The sequence below is a fragment of the Lagopus leucura genome, unplaced genomic scaffold (assembly GCF_019238085.1).
Source record: "Lagopus leucura isolate 7727_CA_CO unplaced genomic scaffold, USGS_WTPT01 Super-Scaffold_100002, whole genome shotgun sequence".
Taxonomy (NCBI): Eukaryota; Metazoa; Chordata; class Aves; order Galliformes; family Phasianidae; genus Lagopus; species Lagopus leucura.
In genome coordinates, this window is record NW_024962263.1 from 75,250,421 (window position 1) to 75,277,010 (window position 26,590).

At 31.9% G+C, this 26,590-nt stretch overlaps 1 protein-coding gene across 3 annotated transcripts in view; it reads right to left on the reverse strand.

The window, feature by feature from the left end:
* CSMD3 (CUB and Sushi multiple domains 3) overlaps positions 1-26,590 on the reverse strand; it is a 539,260-nt gene that overhangs the window by 40,339 nt on the left and 472,331 nt on the right. For 2 of the 3 annotated variants that reach the window (XM_042869066.1, XM_042869063.1), the window contains 9 exons: positions 22,632-22,820; positions 22,020-22,166; positions 19,512-19,700; positions 15,133-15,318; positions 13,606-13,800; positions 12,983-13,156; positions 5,961-6,134; positions 5,085-5,258; positions 2,805-2,990 (listed from right to left, as the gene is read on the reverse strand). In XM_042869066.1, the coding sequence (XP_042725000.1) occupies positions 2,805-2,990; positions 5,085-5,258; positions 5,961-6,134; positions 12,983-13,156; positions 13,606-13,800; positions 15,133-15,318; positions 19,512-19,700; positions 22,020-22,166; positions 22,632-22,820 (1,614 nt within the window). The remainder of the gene's footprint in view (positions 1-2,804; positions 2,991-5,084; positions 5,259-5,960; positions 6,135-12,982; positions 13,157-13,605; positions 13,801-15,132; positions 15,319-19,511; positions 19,701-22,019; positions 22,167-22,631; positions 22,821-26,590) is intronic. The other variant, XM_042869064.1, reaches the window with a different exon arrangement.

A 26,590-nucleotide genomic window follows, 5' to 3' on the forward strand; every position in this document is an offset into this window, starting at 1 on the left:
ATTTTACAGAAAGAACTTAGAATGTTATTAGTAAAAAAGCATATTTACCATCTAGGCTTCAGTAAAATGAAACTATTTCTTTTCTTGAACAATGCTTACAAATTTTGCTGATTTTTTTTTTTTTTTTGTCATCGTTATTTTTCTCATTTGCTTCTTCTGCCATTTTCAGAGTAAAAGATGTTATCACAGAGGAAACATTACTTTTGTATCAATACCTTACAATATGCAGTTTGGGTATTTCCTATACAAACTTTTTCTCTGTATTCATATTTGTACCTTAAAGTCCTGGGATCCTAATAACTAATCTAGAAAATGAAATTCTGATAAAAAGATATTTTAAAAAAATATATCAAATGTGAGATTTCAATGGCTAATTTTTTTTCCTAGGGGAAAAAACAAACAAACAAACAAAAAACCCAACACCTTCTAATCATTAAATACAAAGATAATACTGACCAATTATATAAAAGATATAACATTCTGCAAAGAAGTATAAATTTACACCAGTTTCTGGTCAAATGTGATTATGCATCAAAGAAATTACAACACTGTTAGTTTGAAGTCCAATTCAGTTTATAAATGTTATGCTTTTCTTGAGCTGTGAATTAAAAAGCATATCATCAGCTTTCTATAATCTGCAGAGCTGTCAACAAGTCATGAATCTATCTATCTGATAGCTGAGAATGGCTGTATATGCCCTATTGTCAGGGAAAAAAAGTCAGAACAAGGTAGTATGATAGAATTATTGAGAGGATGACAAAGACATCAGCAAAAAAAACTAGCTTATATTATTTGGATTTCGAGCTTGGAAGATGGGAATTCTGTCTAGATGGTAGTTTACAAATAGCAGATTAAAATACATTTCTGAGAACTAAATTGAGAATACTCTGCAATCCAGGAAACAAATATGGTCACTGAAATTCTCTAAGGTATACTGTCAAAATGTATCTTTCATTCTGAGTAGGCTACAAATGCTTTTCTAGTAGTATGTGCTTGAATAGCATATGCACCTTAAAGTCTTTAATTGAAAGGAAAAGTTGAAAAAGCATTATGGTGTTAGTCAACAGTTTCTTACAGGATTTGTATTAGTTAAAAGATCAGAACATGTTGTAGAACATCACATTTCAAAGGAACTGATTTACTTTACAGGTGAATAATTTTTTCTTTGTCACAGTGTGTCTCTTGTCCATTACTCTATTGGTATTTCAGAAGAAGATAAGCTCTTTGAGTGCAGTTAAAGAGAGACTGAATTCCAGCTAGGTTAAAAAAAAAAAACAAACAAACAAAAAAACAAAACAAACAAACAAAAAAAAACAACAACAAAGATTCAAAGGAAAACAGTCAGCCAGCTTTTAGCTTATTTTCCATTGCTCCTACAGTGGAAAATGCCAGCAACTGAATGACTGCCTTGCATATGTGCAAAACAGAGCCAATTTGCAAAATACACTAGAAGTTGATGGGGTCTCATAAAAATGTACAGTAGATGCATCAGAGTAATTTTAGTAAGCTCTATGATTGTGATTGTTGAATAACTTGGATATGTCTGATTTACAATTCCTCAACCCCTTTATACAAATTATGCAAATAAAGCTGAGGATGCCCTGTCAGAATTCTATGTAGCACTTTCACTGCCTAAGGAAAACTTGAAAAAGATTAAAATCGGCAGTAGTAAATTATTTCTGACAATTCTGCATGAAGATTAAGTGAGAAAAACACAAAAAGGGAAAGAAAAAAATCTTTGTACCTTTACATACAGGAGATACCTGGAGATATGTTACTATTAGTTAAAATTTGTATTTCTGAAACAGTATTGTTATATCAAAATGAATGTGTAACAGTTTAAGTCCATTATAAGAATAATTCTGAATTACAGTTAATCTGCTTATCCTGTACAAAGTAGAAAAAAAATCCAGAACCAGGAGATTTAAGCAGTAAAAATAAATAAATAGCAGATTTTTTTTTTAGAGAGAGGATAGCAAAATTGGAAAAATCCTAATTATTGAAAGCAAAAAAAAGTAAAATTGAGAACAAATATGTAATGTATTGTAAATGTTCGTCCATGACTCCTGAACAAGTAAACTTTGTTTTTCCTTTTATCTTAGTGAAAAAGTTTTCAGCCTTACTCAGAGAGAAAACTTGATCCCAAAGTAAAATATTGTATAAAAGTTTATAAAGAACTCAGCAAATCAACCATCCCAGTCAGTGAAAAATTTATGAAATATCTACGGCATCACAGATAGAAAGTTCTTCAGGACAAACAAACAAAAAAATCTTTGTGTTTATCTCTTTGCCTTCCTGATGGATAGGTTGCATATGACTTTTACTCAAGTAGTGTGAAAAGCTGAGAACATCTAAAGGACATTTTTGGTTCTCTTTTTGGTGTTTGCCTAATGTATTCAGATATTTTGATCTTGCTGTTGTCCCAGATGATGTCCAGAAAGTATTAGTGGCATAATCCAATAGTTGGCCCTGTATTTTTTAAGATTCAGTATCATTGTAGTTTTGTGGTCAATTGAGATGTATTGATAAATTAAATGGATAAGTTTTTCTGAAGTATTCAGAGATTTTTTTGTTTTCTTTATTGCATTTCTCATTATTTCAATGCTATTGGCTGCATGAAATAACAATATAATTGCTGTACTTCAGCTGCCACTGAAGCTCCACTTCTCTCATTCTTGCACATACAAATATGTAAATAAATATGATTATTCTAATTGCTTTTCTGGTACTGATAGAAATGTTGTGTAAAATAATACCTAGGCCAGTTAACACTTTTAACAGAAGCATACACATTATCTACTTACTAATGCATTCAGGCAGTGGTTTGTCCCAATGGCCATTTGGTTGACAAACTAAAACCGAAGAACCAAATAAAAAATAACCAGGATTACAATCATAAAATACCACTGTGCCAAATGTGAAATTTCCATGTTCTATTTTACTCTCTCGTATGGAATTTGCAGGAATTCCAGGATCAGAACAATTCACCACTAAAAAGAGAAAAAAGTATAGACTTCAGGTTACTAAAATAGTCTTGAGATGGCCTCCTATCCATTGAATGAGAAACATGCAGTGTTTCAAATGTGTTAATACCTTGTTTTTATTATATTATTATACAGAACTAGGAAGATTATATGAAACTTGCAGAGGCTAAAATCAGGGGAAATAAAAGGAAATGATTATTTACAATAAGATAACACTGTAAAAGTCTTTGCTGCTATAAGTGACATATAAACATATTCAATTAATATCCTTTCCTTTACTGAAATTTTACCCACAGCTGGAAAGAGGTTACAGGGCAAATGTGCCATTAGTCTAATCCACACAGCAATGCAAATGTAGTTATAAGTCTATACTAACATTTTGATGACTAATCACATCTTTGAGACACATTTTTTGAGCTAAAGGACAGATGATCAGATAGTGATGACAGTGGTGATGCTTCCAGGACACGGAAATAGCCCAACAAATAGACATGAACTTTTAAAAATATGGGTAAACTTTGATGATTAAAATATATATATATTTAATATATTATATATATATATATATATATATAATTCCTAATTACATTAGGTTTGATACATTTAAAAATAGTAAAATACTGATTTATTTATTTATTTATTTATTTATTGGCAGTTTACAGCTGTCTGGTGAGACACTGCACATTACAAGCACCAGTAATGATGTACTACACAAAGCTGGCTCTTCTTAAAGTCTTTTCTGAAACCAGTAGATTTGCAGATGTGTAAAATTTCAGAAAATTGCATTTTACTGTGCAATACCCAAACAACAAAGTGATTTGAAGCAGCTAGACTGAAAAATAGATTTATTAGTTACCTTTAATCCACAATACGTGTTTAGTATTGCAAATTAAAAAAAATAATAATTGCCTCCCACAACAAAGAGACCCTTGGAAAATAAAGTTCTGTCAATTATCACTTACGGCAAAGTGATTGAAGGAAAGTAAGTGGAGGACAATTTAGCAAAGAAAAACAACATATGAATACATAAAATAATTTAGAATTATGGAATCTGATTATTGTTTAAGTTGGAAGTGACCTTCAGGATGTCTAGTCCAAACCTCTTCTGCAGGACATCTTTCACTAGATTTCTCAAACTCCACTCAACTTTACTTTGAACATTTCCAAAGATGGGGCATACACAGTTTCTATGAGCAACTTGTTCTGCTGTGTTTCACCACACATCAAAAAATGGATTCTCTATCTACAACCTGAATCTACCATCTTTCAGTTTAAAGCTGATACCTCTTGTTCTATCTCTAGTAGGTCTGGTAAAAAAATCTTTATCAATCTTTCTTACAGAAAAAATGACCCAACTCTTCCAGTCTGCCTTCATATCTTCATAAAGGAGTTGCTTCAGCTGTTTGGTCATCTTTCTGGCTCTCCTCTGGACCAGCTCCAACTGTTTGGGTCTTTCATGTGAAAGAGAGCTGAACCAGTATTCCAGATGCAGTCTCATGAGAGTGGAGTAGAGGTGGAGAACAACCTCACTCTACTTGCTGGCCACGCTTTTGATGAAACCCAGGATATATTGGGCTTTCAGGGCCTAAAATAATTTAGGGTATTGGGAAAGTACCCAAATGTATTATGACAATGAATAAGGAAAAAAAAAAGTAGTTGAGCAGAGCAGTCAGATACATGGAAATGAAATAGGTGAAAAAAATACATTTTCCTGTGCAATTTTGAACTATACTGGCTAAAAATGTAGTGTATTATTTCAAGATTTTAAAAAGTTCCTTGTCTTCTCTGTATAAACTTGCTTAAGAAACTTGTAAAAATTATCTTAAAAAATCAACAAAAACTGCAAACACGTAAGAAAGTTTCTCTGCAACAGTTGTCCTGACAACTTCCTGAATATAAGAGAGACCTCTTATATTCTAACTGAAAAAAGAAACATTATATGATTATTAGTAAGTCGTTGTCATGGTTTTATGATTTTTGGTTTTATGATTTTTTGGTTTTAATGCACATTTTGTCTTAACAGTGTCCCTTTACCTTCAGTTTATTTTCCAACCTTTATTTTCCAACTGAGTTTGAAATCTGTAAATGCTTGCTTCATACCTTTGCATATTGGAGGTGGGTGGCTCCATTGTCTATTAGCCTGACACTGTGCTTTGGTTGGTCCTTGCATAACATAACCAGTATTACATGAGAATGTCACAACGTCATTGAAGTTGAAACCATTTCCACTTGTTCTTCCATAAATCGGACTACCAGGGTGCCCACAGCTAACAGCTAGCATAACACAAAGCAAAGGCAGAGAATGCTGTTATCAGATTTCATGATTTATAATTATCACTATAATTTACATGGTAGAGCATTTTAAGTTGTTTTTTTTTTTTTTTTTTTAATAAGACACTGAGTGCTTTCCACGAAAGATGCATATTTAGCATTCCTATAAAAACTGACTACAGAAGTACCTATTGTCAGAGCAGATATAAGAAAAATCAAGCACAAATTTGCTTGAAAATAATTTCCAAAATTATAAATATTTCTTTCTGATTTAGCAAAGTCCAGTGGAGTCTAGTTTGCTTGCCACATGTGTTATAATATAAAGTGTAGAATATAAAACAATAATGTTTTTATTAATAATGAAGTAGAAATAAAATAAAATAAAATAAAATTATTACAGAAGTTTTAAGTATCTCTTTTTCTGTGTAAAACAACGTAAAGACAGCAAACAGTGAACAGTAAAGGTACTGAATTAACATCTTAATGATGAAGCTTTCTGCAACAAAAATGAAGATATAAAAACAGAAAATTTGCAGGTGGACTAAAATGTATTCAATACAATGATATTACTGAATCTGAACCATTTAATCATAGTAGTAATTCACTTGAAAATCCTCATTTTTCAGAGTTCAAAGATACTCCTCATCTTGTCTGAGAAGGACATTTCGGTAGCGGAAATCAGTATGCATTGTCATGCTTACTTACGCACACAAGATGGAAGCTGACCAGACCAGTTGTGATCCTGTTGACAAATTCGTACAGAAGAACCAATCAACCGAAAACCAGGACTGCATTGGTATACAACCGTGTCTCTATACCCATAATTTTCTCCAATTACTTGACCGTTGACTATAAGATCTGGAATACCACAGTGACCAGCTAGATTTTGCAAATTAAATGATAAAAACAAATATTGTCAGTAAATATATCAGAAAAATTTTAAATATACCTCTTAATTTACAACAAAGAAATCTCCCATTCAAACAATCAAGTGTTTATTTCTACTAACTTGGGGAAAACTGCAGTATTACATAGTATAAATAGAAATAATTCCCATCTTATACACTGGTCTCAAAAGAATCCCAAACATAAATTTGTTTAGGCTGAAATTAATCATTGCAACAATATCCCATTATCCTACAACTACATCCAAATGTCCTGTCAAAAAACAATGTTTTGGACTAGTCTTCAACCTTGTACTTTTAATCCAGAGAAGTGGAGGAAGAAATTAAGTATGCATCTTTTTATTTTACTATTTTTTTTTTCTCACTGAACTTAAAAATAAGCACAACAATTCACCAATCAACATGAAAAATGGAAATGATGTCACATGACACAGAACTCAAACTAAACTAAACTAAACTAAACTAAACTAAAATAAGGAAAGCAAGTAGTGTTACAACTAGTACTTAAGTTTAAGTGGAAAAAATATTACTGGACACTCAAACTTCTTTGTTCCCCATTTGTCCTATAATTCTAAAGGAAAAAAAAAAAAAAATCAAACCCTTCAAGCCATGAGGTTGCTAGTGAGAAAATAGATTTAGAGGCAAAACTGTTTGTTCTTTCCTTTTAACTTTGGAGCCTTTATAATGCTCTGATGTATTTTTCTCTTTCTTTGAAGGTTAGAAACTTCCTATAAAAAAAAAATACAAAATACATTGGCAAAGCTGAGATTTTCTAGCCTCTGGAAGTTTAAGTCTCACAGGGTATTTTTCTGACTGAGAGAAGTAAAAAATCTAGTAGATAAACAAACAACAGCAATCAAACCACCAGATGGATTTGGCCCTATTGGTTTAGTTTTCAAAACATCATCTGACATGTTGGTGCAGCTTAGTATGTTTGCCAAATAAGGTGTACATAATGGTATACATAGTTACTGACTAGAGAACCTCTGAGACCACAAATGAAATTTGCACTGATTTATGTATCTGAATTCTCTCCATTATAATAACGTCAGATACTCATTAATATTTTTCCATAAGTGCTTTTACTTGCTTTATTTTTTTACTCTGAAAATCTGTAGACCTGATCTCCATCAAAGGTAATTAATTAAAATCTTTCCCTCACAGTAATTGCCATCATTACTTCTCCAAAAGCATGGAAGGAAAGGGAAAGGAAAAGGAAAAGGGAAATGGATCTGTGTGATTTGGTTTAGTGCTTGTGGTGGCAATGGTGATGAGGAGGTGGTTGGACTAGATGATCTTATAGGTTGTTTCCAACCTTGTGATTCTATGATGATTCTATGAAAGGGAGAGGGAAAGGGAGAAGGAGAGGGAGAGGGAGGCGGAGACAGATAGGAAACACTGAGATCTGAAATCATTATTACTTAGTCTTCTATTTCATTGGAATTTTTTTGTTTGTTTTTTTCCCAGATTGTATGATTCTGTGTGATTCAAAATCAAGGTGTTAATTCATTTTTCTCATGAATGTTAGTAGAATTTTTCACTTTTGTCATTTTTCTCTTAAGATACTGGTGGAGAAAGGAATTCCAAAATGTTAATTACAAATTAAACACATGCCCACAATAACTATTGAATATTCGTGTAGTTTTCATGGATCAATTCTGCTGGCTTTTGCTTTACGAGACTTCTACTTTAAATTTTCATTTTAATGTATTTACATTTGAATATTATTTTGAAGTGAATGTCTTATAATGTAATGAGAGGCCTAAATTATTCCTCTTAAATGCATTTGAGAGTTTAGTAGCTAAGCTTTACAGGTTGATTGTTTTCACTGGGGACTAAATGCAAGTACTGAAAACTGGGTATCATACTGAGAGAGCTCTCTGTAAACACGAACAAAATCTATCAGAAAAACAAACAAACAAACAAAAAAAAACCTAAGCAGAAAACTCAAAACAAAAGTAAAATGATTAGAAATTGGAAAGCAAAGGACTGCTGAGACTGCTGCTGGGAGAACAAAGGTCTGAAATCGGAACAACCATTGTCTTCTGTTTTTTGTTTCTCTTGTGTTCCAGGACATTTATTTTGCAAATAGATGAGAAAACATTTAAGAATTAATAATTCTACTTTTAATTTCCACTCCTTTTTGCACAGCCAATAAGACACTGAATATTGACTTACCATGGATGAAAGATTAATAGCACTATTATTATGCAATAGATCACTTTTTTTTTTTTTTTTTTTTCATCCCCAAGTTAATATTCTGGTTCTAAGAGCAATTACAAGCAAATGATACAGTAAAAACACAACTCTTGGAAGTCTATTAGAACATGAAAAAGAATACTATAAAATTTATGGAAAAAATGAGAGAGAAGAAGTAGATCAAGCAGTACTTCTGATCTATATTTAAGGGAATAAGTGAGTGAGAAACAAAACACAAAGCATTCTTAAATGCACAAAAACACATTAGAATACAGCATTTGTCTGTAGTCACTGTACTTCACTGTAGTAAGAACTAGCTCATGGAAAAAAAAATGCAAGAATAAAATAAGCAAATGTTAATCAAAATCTCCATCCAAGAATTAGGTTACGATAAATACTATTATGAAAAAAAAAAAAAAAAAAAAAAAAATTCTAACATCCTAGTAGTAATTAAATTGACTTCACAATACTACTAGCATTCTAGAATGCTCTTTTTCTCAGTATAGCCTCATACATTTTCAGTTTCTTTACTTCAGTGTATAAGACCAAGTTCATTCCCATATTACTAAGAAACAGCTATGAAAGACCTATAGAGTAGGGCTGTGAATCCAGCTGAGGCCTCTAGATCATAATGCAGCCTGTAGGTTTAAATGCTGAATTAGAACACTTTTTCTTTTTTTTTTTTTTTTTTTTTTTTTTTGTGCAGGCAATGGGTGAAATATGAAGAAAAACATTCAATAGGAATGTTTTACTTAGCAACAGATGTTAGGGGAAATAAGGTCTACAACATCGCCTGTTTCTATCTAGGTTACTCTACTATTTTGAAAAATAATTGTAGAGAAATACCATTAAGTAAGAAAAAATCAGGCAAAAAATCTCAATAAAGGATTTTCATAACATCTGAACACCTAATAAAATACCTAGCTTAACAGGAAATAGAGCTCCACCAATGCAGAGCTCAACTTAATGACAGAACCTTTGAAACCTCAGCTGTAAAGCAGGCTTATTTTCAGCAGTGAAGATTACTCTCTGAGATGCAAAAATAGGAATAAAAGTAACACAGAATATTTGATTGAATGGCAAAACCATACATGTGCTTATTTTATTCATCAATAACTCAAAACCTCAGTGTAATAGTGAAAGAAATCTACGTATCAGTATGTTTACGGAAAAAAGATATCCAGGATATTATTCAACAGCAAACTTCACTTCTCCTCTGCAGGACTTACAGTTCTCACAAGGATATATTTCCTTAATATTATCCAGGTTACAAACAACATCTTTAAAAAATGATACTACTGCTATTTCGCATTAAAAAAAAAATGAAATGTATCCCAATAACACTGTATGGAGTCTATGAACAAATGCTGATGTTTAACACTCTCTCTAATCAATTTAGCTTTTTTTTTTCTGCTACCTTTTTCAGTCTATTAAAACTCTAGTATTAGCGATGTAGACAAGACATCCTTTTCTTATTGATCAAATAAGCCCCATTTCAGTATTTAAATTCAGATAAATATTTAGCATTTTATAAAGACAAGTGTTAATTCTCTAAGCAAATCTTTATAATAACACCAAGATTAACAGTAAGTTTACATCAGTTAGCCTATTTCAGGTTAGGCAGTTGATTGAAAATATTCTATCCTTTTTTTCTCATTTTTACACGTTTTTCATGATAAAATATAATCAAGCAGACTCTCTGTATTTCTTCCTTGGAAAAAGGCCAGCTTTAATAACTAGCTAGTGAGTGACACTAAAATAACAACAGTAATAATAATAAAACGATAACTGAGGATTTTTTCTAGTTATAAAAATATTTTTTGTCATTGTCATTTTTGTTAGGATTTTATTTTATTATTTGAACATTTTTTTTCCTCACTAGCTAGAGAGAATAAGAATACAGATCCAGAACTCAGTTTCCCACTGCATTTTGCTTAACTGAGATCATGACATTTATATGACTACTCTCATAGTACTGTATTGTAATTTAGGTTTTCTGAATAAAATGGGTCAAAAGTCATAAACAAAAGACAGACTTTTATAAACCCTTTGAGATCTTTTGGGTCTCATTACATGGATAATTTATACTTAAAATTAATCATTAACTTTTAGGGTAGAACTACACATATTATCTAAAGTGTCAAGCTACCATACAGCTGTATCTAGGAGTTAGTATAACCTTAACCTACCTACAGAAATAGACAGGATTGCCTTAAATGACTCCAGACCTCCTATCTGCTGAAAAATAATCTGCTCTTCTCCTGTTTTACAGAGGACGAGAGAGAAATGCAGACCACAGCAAGCTTCCTTTGGTCTACTTTTTTTCTGTGGCTCCAAAATATTTCCAATATTAGGCACGTATACAAATCTTAAAGCATTTTTATTGCTGTCACCTAATTATCTCCCATTCTGTACTTGATGCCTTCTATGATGCCTTCTGATGCCCTTTATGCCTTCTAGCCTTTTCTTCCTGATATAAGGATGCTAGAATTAAGGTGTCAGTTTCTTGGGGGCTGTGCACCCATTCAATCCAACTGATGACATCTTCTTATTAAAAAAATAATAAAAAAAAGAATTAAATAGAAAAATGCGGTGTTCAAAAAGAAGAGTAGTTGTATTAAATGTTCTAATTCTCTTTGCCAAACAATGTCTCCTAAGATTCAATGGCCATAAAGTACTATTCTTCTCCTTGAAAGAAAAGAAATAGCAATGGAAAAAGCAAGGCAAAATAGGACTGTGAAAAGCATTCACTATTTATAATTTTTTCTAACTACATATAGATGAAAAGAAAATTAGGTTGTCTAACATAATAATTAAATGAAAGACTGGAGTTTAACTTTCGAAAAAATAGCTTGAGTTTTTGAGCTGAATACCTGGAAATTTTTATTATTTTATCTTGTATGATGTCATTAATGCTATCTAATTGTTAAAGGAATCATCAACACTTCAAAGAGAAATACACTGGTAGCCAATTGAATCCAAAAATCAAGTAAAGACTAAGCAATCTTTTAATATTATTAAGTTTATACTAGATTTTTATTTCCAGAGGCAAATGTCAGAGGAAATAAATTTATTTTCTGTTAAGCATCACTTGCTATAAAGTTATTTTGGCAAATTCCTAAAATGTGTATTTTCCCTAGGTGCTGTTCATAACAAGCATAGAATTTGGCATTTTTTAAGATTATTTTTTCTCTGCTCTAATTTTTATATTTCTGCAAACATGAGTAGCTGTAGCCATTGCAGATAAACTCCTAATTATGAAAAAATATCAGCATGTTTTGGCTACATATGTATTATGGTGCCCCAAATCTGCAAGATTTAGAAATCTGTCCTGAATTTTCTCACAATTTAAAGAAGGCTAAAAAGTAAAAATAAAAAAATATTTAAAAAAATCAAACATAAATAGCTTCTTTTCTTTCCCCCCACTGCTAAATGCTTTTCACAGTAAAAGTGAAACATAAGAACTTCCTGTTCCCTTCAGCTATTTGTCAGGAAATCTTCCAGCTTCAGACTTTCAGCTTGATAAGCAACACTTTTGCTTATTCATGAGTCATTCAGATTAAGCTTAAGTGAGGATTTATACCAACCAAGTAATACTGAACTACCAAAAGAAAACTATTTGGAGCAAACAGCAGTTTGCTGCAAAGGGTAACAGCAAGTAAAAGGGTAACAGCAATCTGCACAGAGAACAACAATCTGCAATAAACAGTTAATATGGAATTTCAGATTCTTCTGAAAGTCTACATTTACAGATGTTCCTTTATATGTTCATACTTCTGTGTCTTTCACGTTACTTTCTTAAACTGGGACAAAGTCATCACTTTGATTTCCACTAAAACTAAAACTATAGTTGCATATAAAGTTAAAATCAATGCCTCTACAGTTGTAACTCAAACCATATTTAATAATTAATCATATTAATAAATAACTAAATTAATAATTTAATTTTGTTTAAATAAGAATTTAAACAAAATACTAAAGAATTAAAATGGAATACTGCAATTGTTACATTGTTCAGGTGTTCCTTTTTTATGAACAACTCAGTGTCTGGTGTCTGAGTATTTTAAATAAGTGAAGATGCCTGAACAAGTACAACCAAAGGGTTTTCAAACTGTATACATCATACCTGGAGAGGGATTTTCTGTCAGAAATAATAACAGGAGCTGAAATGCTCCTGTTTGTGTTTCCATGTATTTATATTTTTTATATGTATTTATATTTTTTATTGTATCTTTTGCAATTGTAAAAATTAATTCTATAACATATTCACTAAGTTCAGATCTACTATGCAATTATTTTAGTAAGGATATATATTAAAGGTGACAGATCTGAAATTCATCAGTCTTGCTATGTGTGAATAGATCTGTTATAAAGCCATATGGAGGAGTGCAATAACACGAGCTTTGCTTGTGTGGCAGATACTGAAAAAGGGATTCAATTTGTGGAAAGATTAGCACAGTTATCTTTTGATAGGAAAAACAGCAACACAAATTTTTAAACTGCAGAACTCTCTTAGCGTTCATATTTGGAAGGGTAACAGAAAGAGATAATTTGACTAACTTAACTTACTTTTGTCTGCTACAGAGAAAGAAAATAGACATGCCATGACAGTTGTACCCATACCTAAACATCTGGTCTCAATTCCACTCCAGAGTCCAGAGGACAGACATTCCCTCACGGCAGAGCCAACAAGCATGTATCCTGAGTCACAAGTAAATATAGCTGTAGATCCATATGTGATTTGAGTTCCAATCTTATTTCCATTTGGAGGTGTAGGAAGTTCTCCACAAGAAATAACTTTTTAAAAGCAAATGAGAACAGAAATTTATACCTTTATATCACCAAGATACATGCAATAATATATAACTCTATGATCCTATGATTCTATGCAACATTAATCAAACAGCTAAATAAATGCTGTGGCCTGAAGTATTGTCTGCTACGTAGAAGAACTCTGTATACAAAGACTATTATTGCCCCCAAAATAATACACTAGAATTGAAAATAATAACAATAAAAATAAAAATTTTCTCTGTAAAATTAAGAAACAAACAAAAAAACAACAAACACTTTCTGGAACATTATTAATTAATTGTTATTTAATTACGTTGGTTAAAAGGTTAGAGATAGGGAAAACTTTTCTAATTGAATACTTTCAATGTCAAATTAGTTAATTACCAGCTGGATCAAATAAAATATTTTTATCTGTAATCTACACAGCAGTTACAGATGCAACATTTACTCACTTTGGCAGTAAGGTCGCTCATTTCTCCAGCTCCAGGTGCCATTAGCAAGACACTCAATAGATGCTGGTCCCAAGCCATAATACCCTGGATCGCAGCTGAAAACTACTTTTGTTTTATACTCATAATGTGAGCCATTCACTATTTTCCATCTTCCATGCTCCAGTGTAAAAGAATTGATGCTTGGACATGTAACAACTTCCAAATGACAAAAACACATATTCGTAGTTTAGTACAAGCAAATTACAAAAACCCATTGTTATTAATTTAGAAATAAATTTTAAACATGTTGACATAATGTTTGAAGAATAAGGTTGTATTTAAAATTCCCTTTGGTTAGAAGTAACAATTCTCTCATTTATTATTGATGATCAGTGGCTTAGAGCAGTGCCTAGAATATGCTGGGCTATACAACTGGTATAGATGAAATCTATACCATAAGTGAATTCATTATAGATTTATAGTTAGGAAATTGATGTGACACATTACATATCAAAATCTTTAATAAAATACCAGGCAAACTTAAATATAGGAATTATTTTTTACCCAGATGAATTATCTGAGACTTTAAATACTTGGAGAGACTGCACAGTGGTGACACATTAAGTAATATCCATATTGAGGGATTTCAGCAGCAATATCATTTCAGCATCTTTATCTCATGTCCTATCTCAACATGTACATCTTCCAAAAGCAAGCAAAAAAAAAATATTCTTCTACACACCTGATCTAATAGAAAAGTTAGTGTGCATAAAATTTTCCCTTGATCAAGAGAAAAATGACACAGGAAAGTCTTTGCTGGATATTGCTTTCTTTCACTCTGTTTTGTTTCTTTAGGCAGAGGAAAAGGCATGAGGTAATGCATTTACAAGAACAGCACAGAAAAGAAAAAGGGAGAGCCCTTGCAAATTATTCCAGAGTATGTTTTCTTCCCGTTTCTAAAATTCATTGGGTGAAATAATCTCAATCTGCATGAGTCATTTTTGTACTGCTATCTCACGCTTAGTCACCTGGATTTTCATATCCACTTCGAAGTTACCTACTTCTTAGAACTGACCAAGCATTTTCTCTTCATTGATGTTTCCCAGAATTTAGATAGTGTAGGATTATAATGATGGGGTAGATACAAATAATCAGTAGTACTTTCCAAGAAGTATTCCAGAATACCAGATACTTTGGAATTCTGGATAGTAAATAGGGTTTATGAACAGCATATAAACATTTCAGTTCTCATTGTAGAGCTGACTTAGGCATAAAACACTGCAGCCATTAACTTTGATTTATCAGAAAATTATTATCAGTTTGAATATGTTCAGTAATCTGTAGGGTATTTATTCCACTTTCATAGAATATTTCAGTATATTCTCAGGTACATATTTAAAATATATACTTCACAATAACGTAATACCAGCAATTACACATAAAGTATCCTGAAAGCTGAAAGATAAGAGACATGATGTTTTCTACTTTTGATAAATAAACATAATGTGCAGCCCCATTCTTACTAGATTATTTTTGCATGTTACTTACCTACACAGCGAGGTGTTTTATTGTGATTGCTCCAGGTACCATCTGGCTGGCAGGCTGCAGTAGTAAGTTCCTTGGAAGATAATCTGTATCCATCATTGCAGAAGTAAGTAACGTGGGTGCCAACTAAGTAATCTGTAGTTAATATCCCACCATTTACTGGAGCTTTAGGAATTCCACAAGATATTGCTGATTAAAGAGAAAGGCGTAGTCATTGTATCTGTTTTTCACTGTGAGCTTCTTCTTGTCACAGAGTTTTTATGTACTACAGTTTCAATAATCATAAATTCATTCAAATGACTTTTTAACTCATTAATGTGAATTTTAAGTCCACAAAAAATCTACCTGAACATTTTAGGGAATGAAATCAGAGAAAATTTTTGTCTGTTGATAGAGGAGAAAAAAGAAAAGAAAAAAGAAAAAAGAAAAAAAAAAAAAAAGAGTCATGGTTCATAACCCTGCAGCTATTCATTCAAAATAAGAAAAAAAAAAAAAAAGAAAAAAGAAGATAATTGAAGAAGATGAAATAGACAATATCTGATAGACAATATCTGGGAAAGTAGGTCCAGCATGGCTGAATAAATAAAGTATCAGACTGAGGCATCAGAAATCTAGTTTGCACTTCGGGTTTCTCAGATATAATATGTAACCCCTGGCTAACACTAATATTAACTTTCAACATTCTATTTTTCATCTTGCAAATTAAAAATGAAGTACACTTAAAAATATTTTAAAATTAGCAAATGAAAATGCAAGCTCCCTCCCCCACCAAAAATATATATATATGTCATTACTCAGCAGAGAAAAAGCCCAAAATTATTCTTTCAAAAAACCTTGTTTGAGAAATAAAATAATAAAAAAAAGTCTTTTCCATTTTAACATTTTAACATTTTAACATTTTAACAGCAAACATATAATGTAAATCTGATCCCCAAAATAGGGCTTAGCCACTTAATTCTGAAGTACCTTACTTTGAAGTGGAATGTTGAACAATAAGAGACTATCTATTCTGCCTAAGTAGCTATGAAGAATCAAGCCTCTCAGACTATGTACATTTCTTAGGAAAATAGTGATCAGTTATTGCCTTTTTTGTGAGCTGGTCTGATGAAAGACAAACCTGCTTCATAAGCAATGTAACATTATGGTTCTGCACCAATGTAAGTGATCACAGCTGAGACACAGGTAAAGCTCTAAAGCTATCAAAGCTTGTAGAACAGATGCAATAAAATAACTTACAATATATTCTTGAATTTTCATATGAAGAAACTAGAGATTACATGTAAAGTTAAACTGCAGGACATAATGTGATGAAAAGACCACAGAAAACAATGATTAATTTGCTCACCACCTTCTTTATATCTTATGGCTATCATAGTTTATACCGGAAATTAGAGACACATATTTTTAGAAGAAGACAAGAAAAAAGAAATTAGGAGATAGTGAAGGCTCTAACAATCATGAAATTCTATGAAATCATGAACCTAGAATGAGCAAAAATGACACGTTCATGAAACATAAGGTCCATCTTCTACTTTTTACTAAACTTCTCAGAGAAATTAATTATTTCACTTGATACTACCAAAGAAAGAAACAGTCCTTATGACACTAAAATGAAAACGTGCCATAAATGATGTTTATCAAATTTCTCAATAACTTTGCAGCTGGAAAATTAGGCAGGCTTGTCCATGCTTTTTCCTTCAAAACTACATGTAATGATAAGCAGAAGTTTCAGGCCATATTGAAGTTGCCAGAACTAAATTCAATGCCAGTTACATCAGTGCAGCATAATATATATATCTGCACCCAAAAAAGTTATTAAAGATCAGCAGCTGCTGCTTGTAATCCACATATGAAAAACACATTAGAGCACACTACTTGTTCACATACTGCAGATCATTTTCCTGCAATCAGCATTATACATTTATATGTGTATATATATATAAATATCTAACAGAGATGTTTTATATCTGACATTGATATTAATGACTCCATGACTCCTTAGATGTTCAAAGATCTCCATTAATGCCTTGATAAAATTTGAATTATATCATTCACGTAAGTAGAATCAGTCTGTCGGCATAATGATTCTATGATTCTATGATTCTATGATTTCACTGGTAATCTTCATTTAGGAGTCAGGAAAAAAATAGATCAAAATATGATGCATTACTTACAAAGAAACTGCAAATAACTTTTTTTTTTTTCCTTTGTATTTCCACTGCTATGTAAAAAACATCTAATACATTTTATGTTGTGCTAAATGGTTAGTTAACAGTGGAAATCCTAAATTCAGATGTATGAAACAACTAATTAAACTGCCTTTGCTAGTTACTCTATAAATGACAGAAAACATGAAGCAGAAGGCAAGATGGGACTTTCTCACTTAGTTTTGCATGGTAAAAGAGCAGGTAAATTGTGAAGAATAAAAACAGACAACAAAGTTGACTGACATTTTTTATGGTTAAAAAAACAATGCTAATCCTCTCTATCATAAAATTATAACAACTGCAAGTACATGCTTAGGATAACTAGTTTTACTGAAGTTGTAATCCTCAGAACTAGGGAGAATGGCAAAGCCCTTATGTCTGGTAAATATCCCCTGTTGAAGAACATCAGAGATATTTACTGGAGTTCTTAAACATTTGATGCAAGAGTTCATATCAATTTTCTGTATCATCTGGACATGGGGATAATCTTCAGCTCAACAAAGCAAGGGAAGGCTTATATACTTCAGTTATGTATGGAATCAGATTAGTTCTGAGGGGTTTTACAGTAATAATGTGTCTTCAGGTTGAACCTGAGTTGTGAGTTGCAGGCTCATATCATGGTCAAAAACCACTTTCAGCACAAAGGGACTTGATGAAAGAATTGACAGACGTTTATATAATAAAATTAAATTCTATCAAATTCATAACTATTAATTAATTATTAATTAATATAGATTAATTAGTATATATTAAATAATTTTTATTATACCTACAAACTTTCTGTTTGATAAGACATTTTGAGTTAGAATCATAAAAGCATAGAATCATAGAATCACTCTTGTTGGAAAAGACCTTAAAGATCATTGAGTACAATCATGACTTAACCATACTACCCTAACTCTAATAACCCTCTGATAATCATGTCCCTGAGCACCACATCCAGTTTTTAAACACATTCAGGGATGGCGACTCAACCACCTCCCTGGGGAGTCTATTTCAGTGCTTAACAATCCTTTCTGATATATATGTATATATTTAAATATTTCCCACTAGTTGAGATATCTACTTAACAGTTTGATCCAGTTCCACAAATAACTGTCATGAAAGCAGTCCTTGTTCAACTGAGGAGGAAAAAAAGCTAAACAATTATATTCAGCAAATGCACTGTATGTACTTCCATTTTTCACAAATACAGGCAAAGATGAAATTCAAAGGCTTATTTTCAAAAAAAAAAAAAAATCTTGGAAATTAGCTTGAAGCATTCAAACATCATTTATGTCAACAGTAACAAAATGTATGCAAGCATCTAGTTGAAACACCATACTAGGATTTTGTAATGAATGATCTGTTGGTTCTGTGAACATGTGATTTATGAAGTCTAAATGAATATAACAGTTGTTTTCACCAGCTTACGTAAGAGGATAATGTAAATTCCTTGATACACAAAATTCTGAACAAAAGTTACAAACCAGAACTGCATTTTTTCATGAAAAAAATCATTCTATTATTTCACTAAAGAGTGAAACATGGAAATTATTAGCACAATGGCATTCTTCTCAGAAAAGAAAGAATTAAAATACAATTACAATGGACGTGAAATAATTGTTTTTCTTAAGGAAAACATGTTTTGCTTTTATAATGCAGAAGTAACTAAATATGAAACCATCGTGGAGAGGACTACTGAGTACCACAATAGAGAGTTTGATACATGAAGCATCATTAACCTGATTAATTCTGTTTCAAATTTCAATGCAAATACTGAATGATTAGAATGGTTTCAAAAGCAATGATGTTATTGACTGATTTCCTATTCTTGGCAAATTTTGAGTATTCTAAAAATACTCCTTGATCACGATAAAGTGGCAATTACAGTGAAAATTACTTCTTCAAAGTAGAACCAACACAAAAATAAATGCATGAACTCTACTAACCATTCATGATATTTTTGAATGATTTCATATTTCAACCTTGTGTTTTTTTTCTCCTCATAATGATATACACTATTTTTAGCATCTGTCTGCCTTAACAAAGTCTGTTACAATATTCTTAATTAAATGTGGGTGTTTTTTTTTTGCTAAAGTTTTGCTAATTCCTTTTATGTCAGAAAAGAAAAAGATCATTTATAATAAAAAGTAAAATACAGTTTCTTATATATTTTATTATGAAATATTTTACCTTGGCAAGCTGGAACTGGAACATCCCATGAATAATAACCATATGGAGACTTCCTGCAAACAGCAGTACTTTTCCCAATGAGCCGAAAACCTCGATCACAGGCCCAGCGAACCATACTGTTGAGCTGTCCACCTGTCTGACTGACAATGAAACCATGTGGAGGGGACTCTGGAGTGCTACAGTAGAGAGCTTTAAATATAAATATTAAATAAATAAAAAAATGCATTCAGGATCCAGGTGACAAATTTTGAAAATTCATACTGAAGCTAGTGAACATTTGATAACAAGCTCAGAAAATATCAGTAGAAGTATTTTGTATCCTGTTCACATAAGCATTAAGCAATTTTACTAGATGTAAAGACAAAAGAATAAGACAATAACAGTGCTTCAGGGTTTAGTAGCCTGAGAGGAAGTAGAGAGATATCCTATATAACTCCTGTAGCTTTCTTACTGTCTTCTTTTTAAACCAAATAACCCACATAACTTTAGTTTATGATGAAATTTACTGCAATCATATAAATTCCTGTATTATACAAAATTTTTGGAAGAGAGAAATATCAAGAGCACACTATACATAGTTATTTTCAAATAATCTTTTCCTTTTGGTCTTACTACACTCAAATTCTGTGATACAATGAATTGAACTAATAAAAGCTAAAATAGATTTTAACTGTATTTATGAGTACCACCATAAAAACATGCCAAAAACACTGAATCTGCTTTGTTGTTGGTGGTGGTTTTTAATTTTTGTGACTTATTTAGAACACCAGGTACTGTAAAAAATCTGTAAGTCTTCATAAAACCATGGAAACATAAACATATTTGAGGATGTATGTGTTTGAAATCTTCATGACGTTAAAAACTTCTTAATTATCATGATGTCATTATGATTTTATTTCTTTTAAATCCCTTGTCCATTAAATGTGTGAGTATAAAATTACTTTGTTTTGGCTACTTCACCAATGAACTCCAACAAAAGAAACTTACAGCCTGGAAGGCAGTTTGAGATAAGTTGGTTTTCTTTTTAGGAATTTAACTTAGTCTCTGATCTTTCTCATCAAGGAGAAGCCATGAGCTGTTAGCTAAGGTGGTTATATGCCCGTTTTGTAGGAAAGAAAAGTAAGTTGGAAGTTGTTTTCCAAATGCATCTAAGTTTCTTCATGCTTTAACAAAACACTGGTAACTAGAGAGGAACTCCATCTGTTCCATTCCTCAGGCAAATAGCAAGTTGCTGCCTCACTTACTCTTTAAGACTTTTCATGTCTTATGACTTCCTATAGGGCAATGGTTTTCTCAAACCAGGTTTCCTACAATCAGGATGGAATCATTTGGCTGTTCATTTATTCTTTATCATAGCAAGCAGCAGAACATGAAGCATATCTATCAGAGCACATGCTGTGAAAATATTTTTTTTCCTTGCACTAAATTTCTCTGGTCTTTCACTTTAATTTTATTTTTCATACAGAAGACACTTGTTTCTAGATCCAAAATAAGTACAATGAAAATGAGTATACAGTGTAATATTTTGTGTCCAGGCAAAAGTAGATTTCATCTAACTGCACATCAAAGTCATTTCACCTCTGAGAAAACTGTCTTCACCTAAAGGGAGAGATACTGTTTTACAGACTATTGTACCGTCTAATTATTTTCCTGTAACAGAAGCTAAAAAGCAAGGAAAAACAAACACAGCAGGCAGAATATCATATATGTTCTCTGTTCCTTTCTCCACTTGTAAAATAAAAATGTATCATGCCACTAATTTATCCAGAATAGGCAATGAAAATGTTCCACATGTTCTATCTCAAATAATTATTTTCATTGTTTCATTTCACATCTTTTGTGGTGATTTAAAAAGGAAAACAAACACAAACATAGATTTTGTGTAATTGCTGCAAGTGACAACAAATTTACTCTAGATTAATGTATGAAACATATTTTGTAAAAATAGTGTTATATAATGGTTCTATAAATGTGATTGTATCTTTTAAAGTACCATCTTCATGTTCACTGTGTGTATGATGTTAATTTTTTATATCTGTTTGCTGATTATGTTGAACTTTGAATCAAAGAGTTCAATCCTTCAAGGTCTTATGATTTTCCTGCTTATCACTGCTCACTCCTGCCGTGTTGCCATACCTTAAAAATGTTAATGATGAAATCCATAAAAATCCAGGATGACGGTCAGTGGCACACAAATTTAGGTAAATGATGAAGGGGAGGAGGGGCAGATTGCTTCTTTCAGTTTTTTATTTTCACCTTTTAAAAGTTCTTTGAAACATTTGATTCAATCTCTACAGAGTACATATGATTGTGTATATCTCAGTTGGGGCATGGAGTCTTGTTCCTCATTAAATCAGCACCATTCGGTTCACATACAAAACAAACTGTATTTTCTTTCAGTCTGGGCAATTAATATAAGAAAATATAACCTATATTATCCTTTTACAGTAAATAAGTTTTATCTATATTGAATTTCTTTATAAATTAATGAAAATCTTATTTACATACCTATGTACCTTATCCTGAAACCTCTCTTATTGGTGCCATGATCAGCTGACCATCGGAGAAATACCTCGTGCCCATTGCTGGTTATATTGAGAGACGAGGAATAGTCCCCACTGAGAGAAATCAGCAATGGGCTATGAATATTTGGTCCTTGATATAAGGAAGGAAAAAAAAAAAAAAGAAAAAAAAAGAAAAAAAAAAAAACCACAACACCAAGAAGTTACAAAGTTTTAAATAATATACAATGAATTTTATATATACATATATATATTCTATACATTAATATGCATAGAAAACATCTCCCAAGCAAATGGTAAATTAATCTGATTTGGAATTGATCTTGACAGAACATGTTATATACTACAGAGTACTAATTGTACTGAAACAAAATTATTTCTTTCTCATAACTTTTGCTGTACAGTTTTTAAACACAGTATAATCAAAAGATATTTTTTTAGCACAACAAATTCAAACAATTGCTTATTTAATTTTTTATACATAAATAAAATATGGTATGAACAAATAACAGTGATTTGAGATTTTCAACATAGCTGTAAAGTAAAAACACATTGTATAGGAAAAAGTATCACCCAAAATCACATATTTTATAGTTACCATCAAACACCTCAAGTATATCAAATTCTTTTTCTGTCTGGAAGAATTCGAAGAACATGCTGATATTGTAACCCTTTTCCACAGTAATGGTCCATGCACACATCTGGAGATTTGGGTAGCTGTCAGGATACCCAGGGCTCAGTATTACCCCTGTTGAATCCAGACGCATTTCATTGGCTGGACACAGCACTGTGAAACAGAGACATTATTAAAAATATAAAGCCTGCTATTTTTGTTACATGTGATTTGCAAGACTGTCCTTATTTAAAAGATTTGCATTAATTATTCTATTTTCACAAATATAGAAAGACCGAAAAAGCCCCCAAACAAACTGCACAGTTAGCTGTAAAGAACCCTGTGAAGTAATGTATATGTAGAAAACAAGCACTACAACTTTTAGTAGTTATTAACTCATGGCATTTTCTTTCTTTCAATTTTTAGAGAATATGAGACTCCTGCAGGTTAAGTACTAAATTGTTTCATTGTTCAAAAAGATGAATGGCGGAAATTTTTTCCTTACATTACTATTACTGTCAGCAATAATTTCACTGCACTTCAAACAAACCTAAATAAAGTTTAATCAATCCCTCCCACAATCTGTCTGTGTGAAAGAAAGCAGCAAAAATCTTGAGAACCTCAATAAAAGCTCCAAGAATGCTGATGTATCCAAAATGCACAGTTCACTATTCAGATATGCTGCTTTTGGTGTAGAAAATAACTTTAAAAAAAAAAGCTCTTCAGACTGACATTTTGTTATTCACTAGGACTAAAGAAAAAAAGAAGATTTGTGCTAATCTATCTATCCATTTCCTTTGTTTTGTTTTGCTTTTTTAATTCATAGAAGCCCCTGGAAATGCTAGGTTGTTGCTATTATGTGCAATAAAAAATACTTGAAATGTATTTTTCAGTCTCCACGCTGTAATCCAATTTCCTTCCCAGCTGTTATAAAACAAAGCAGCAAAGAGAGTTCTTATAATCAAAGCATTTGACCAGCAGCCAATATGCTGGTGTTATATTCCTGAATAGCTACAGCACATCAAACTCACTCTTCTATTTAAGACTGATGCAACAGTGCACCATACAATTAAAACTTTTTGAGCAAATAAATATCAATCAAAAGTAAAAAAAAAAAAAAAAAAAAAAAAAAAAGATGACTTTTGCCTCACTTTAAAAGACAATCACAATTATCACCCTGATATACAAACACTAGACTACTCTGAAAGAAATGCCTCCTATGTTATTATGTTGACCTATGACGTCAGAAGGGGATGTTGGCAGTAAAAGTTGAACCTTCCAGCCAATGCTCCATTACATTTTACTGTCGTGCAATAGATAGCAGTAGAGGGGTAGCCTGGCAACACAGTGTGTGTAATAGAAGTGTATAAGAAGCAAAGGTGTGCAATTGAATTCTTCCATGTGAAAAAATAAAAATAAAAATTGCATCCTCTTACACACATAAATGCTTATTGAACATTTATAGAGATCAAAGACTAGCTATAAATATGGTGATGCACTCCACGTTGTGCTTCAGCACTGGCAAAAGACAGAGTAAATCACCTCCGCCGGTGCAAATTTTTATGAGCACAGCATGCAAGCTCTTCTTCCTTGCTAGAAAAAAAAATAAAATGTCGTAGCTAATGGTGGTTATTATGTTGACATGTTTCATAGCTGAGAATTTCCTCTATCAAATGTGCTCATCGTACCTGCTGTAGTTTCCATGGAAACATATATTACTTTTGTTGTGACCATGTAACTCATTATTCTTTTTTCAAGAACCAGTTTTGTTACAGTACCTATGAACAAGTGACCTACAGTTCCTTCAGAACTGAGCACTGTTTAACAGTAATCTTAAAGTCTGGCTCTTGAGCCCTTTCAGTTAACGATAGCATAATAGGATCGTAGATTTCTCAGGAATGTTTACAATATTATTGGCTAATTAAGTACGCAAATTGACTGTTTATTGGAAAAAAAATGTCATTGGACTGCGGAAAGAGACAGAGGTCACAGGAAAGCAGAAAAAGCAGAGAGAGAAGGAGAGAAAATAATTTTTCATAGGTAGAACTCACATTAAGAGAAATGAATTTCTTCATATATGAGGTCAAACATCTGCAGTAGAAGCCAGTAAAAGCAATAATAGCTTGCTTTATGGAATAATTAAGTCAAATTTCTCCCCTCCAGGAATTTCAAATAATTTCAATTTATTAATGAGAACCATGAGAACTGAAAAACTTAATTATGTTTTTTGAAAGTGACCTAGGTTATGGCTACTGAATCTCCAAATGACTGAAGGTTCTGTATTTTTGTTTATTCACTGAAAATTAGGTTTCTGCCTTTTCCTTTTTAACTTTGTAAGCAGGCTTTTTTTTTTTTTTTTTTTTTTTTTTTTTTTTAAGAAAGAAATAAATCCGTAATGCATCATAAACACAGACTTTTGTGGAGTAGAAATACAGCTCCAGGTCATTTAAAGTAAAATTGATTTTCCCCCTTGCTTCTACAGTATAGAATTAAAATACAAGAAAAGTGAGAATGGGATTGTTTAAAATCAACTCACAACGTGATAATTATCTGGCTAAGATCAAAATATCAAAATGTAGAAGCAGAAGGCAGACTTCAATCACCTAAGGTCATAGCTTTCTGTGCCTGTAAGTACTTAAGTTGTACCTGTTTAGGACAAGAAGCAAACTATTTTGTGCATTGAAGCAGTAGAGCCAAAGTATTCAATTCTGTTTATTCTCTGAGCTATGAAATTTCTGCTGAAATTAGACAACTAAAACACCCCTATGAAAAATGAAGCAATGAACTATGGCTTAGAAAGCTCTTGAGAGTGCAAGACCTGTATTTGATTTCCTGTGTCAACTCATGCAGAGAAAGATACCAAACTCTTCATCTAAGATGATTGTTTCACATATCAGCTTCTTAGGCTGTGGTTATCAATTTTTCCTGTCTGCACTGTGGTGAAAGTAACAAATAAAAAGAATGAAGGAAACAAATAAAAGAATGGACCACCTCAAGATTTAAATGTGCATACATTTAACATATGTTGAGGGAGAGAGAGAAATTGCCACGAGGAGCATCATGGTCATCTGGTTGAACTAGTTTGTTTATAGCTACTTCCGCTCAGGAATTTTGTAAAGAACTTAAAGACCTAATTCTGCACAAGGGATTTCCTGTGGGAATCAGATAGATAAATTAGTTTACAAATCTACGCTAACATAGTTGAGATATCACTGCAAGTCTTAATTCAAGAATTTTCTTAGGGTCCTCTAATTATGATTCAAAATACAATTTCAATCTTCTTATTTTGAAGCATTAATTTGATCCTGAAATTAGAATCTAATTCCAAGGAGAATTGAGGACAAAGTTAGATGCTGGCTCTATACTTTATTTAACAAAAGATGATAGGCATTTGAATAAGCTTGCGGAATTTAGTGATTATTTTCTGATGTAATGAAGGAAATCTGCATGGATTTTAAGAAACACGCAACGGATTTACATCAGAGAAAAGTTTAAGTCGATATAGTTGAAAGTAGTACTAAATGTGCTGTAAACTTACGTGTACGAAATAAAATCAGAAAATAAAATCAGAAATAACATTGCTTCGGATTTTATTTATTTATTTATTTTAGCAGTACCTCATTACAGGCAAGTACATCTTTACTGCAATACATTAGACTTAAAACTAACTTATTTTTATTAATTACTATGATCGTATGCACTTCTCAATTTAAACAAATGAATGCTGAATGTGGGTATTGACTTCAGCACAAATCAAGTTAAAAATCGAAGTAAAATTTAATCAAAACTCACTTCAAACTCACTAAACTGTCTAGCACATGTACCAGTTACAGGAATATAAATTAATACTGTAATGTCTAACATTAAAGTATGTGCTCTGTCAGGTGGATTAAAAGAAAAAGAAAAAGAAAAAGAAAAAGAAAAAGAAAAAGAAAAAGAAAAAG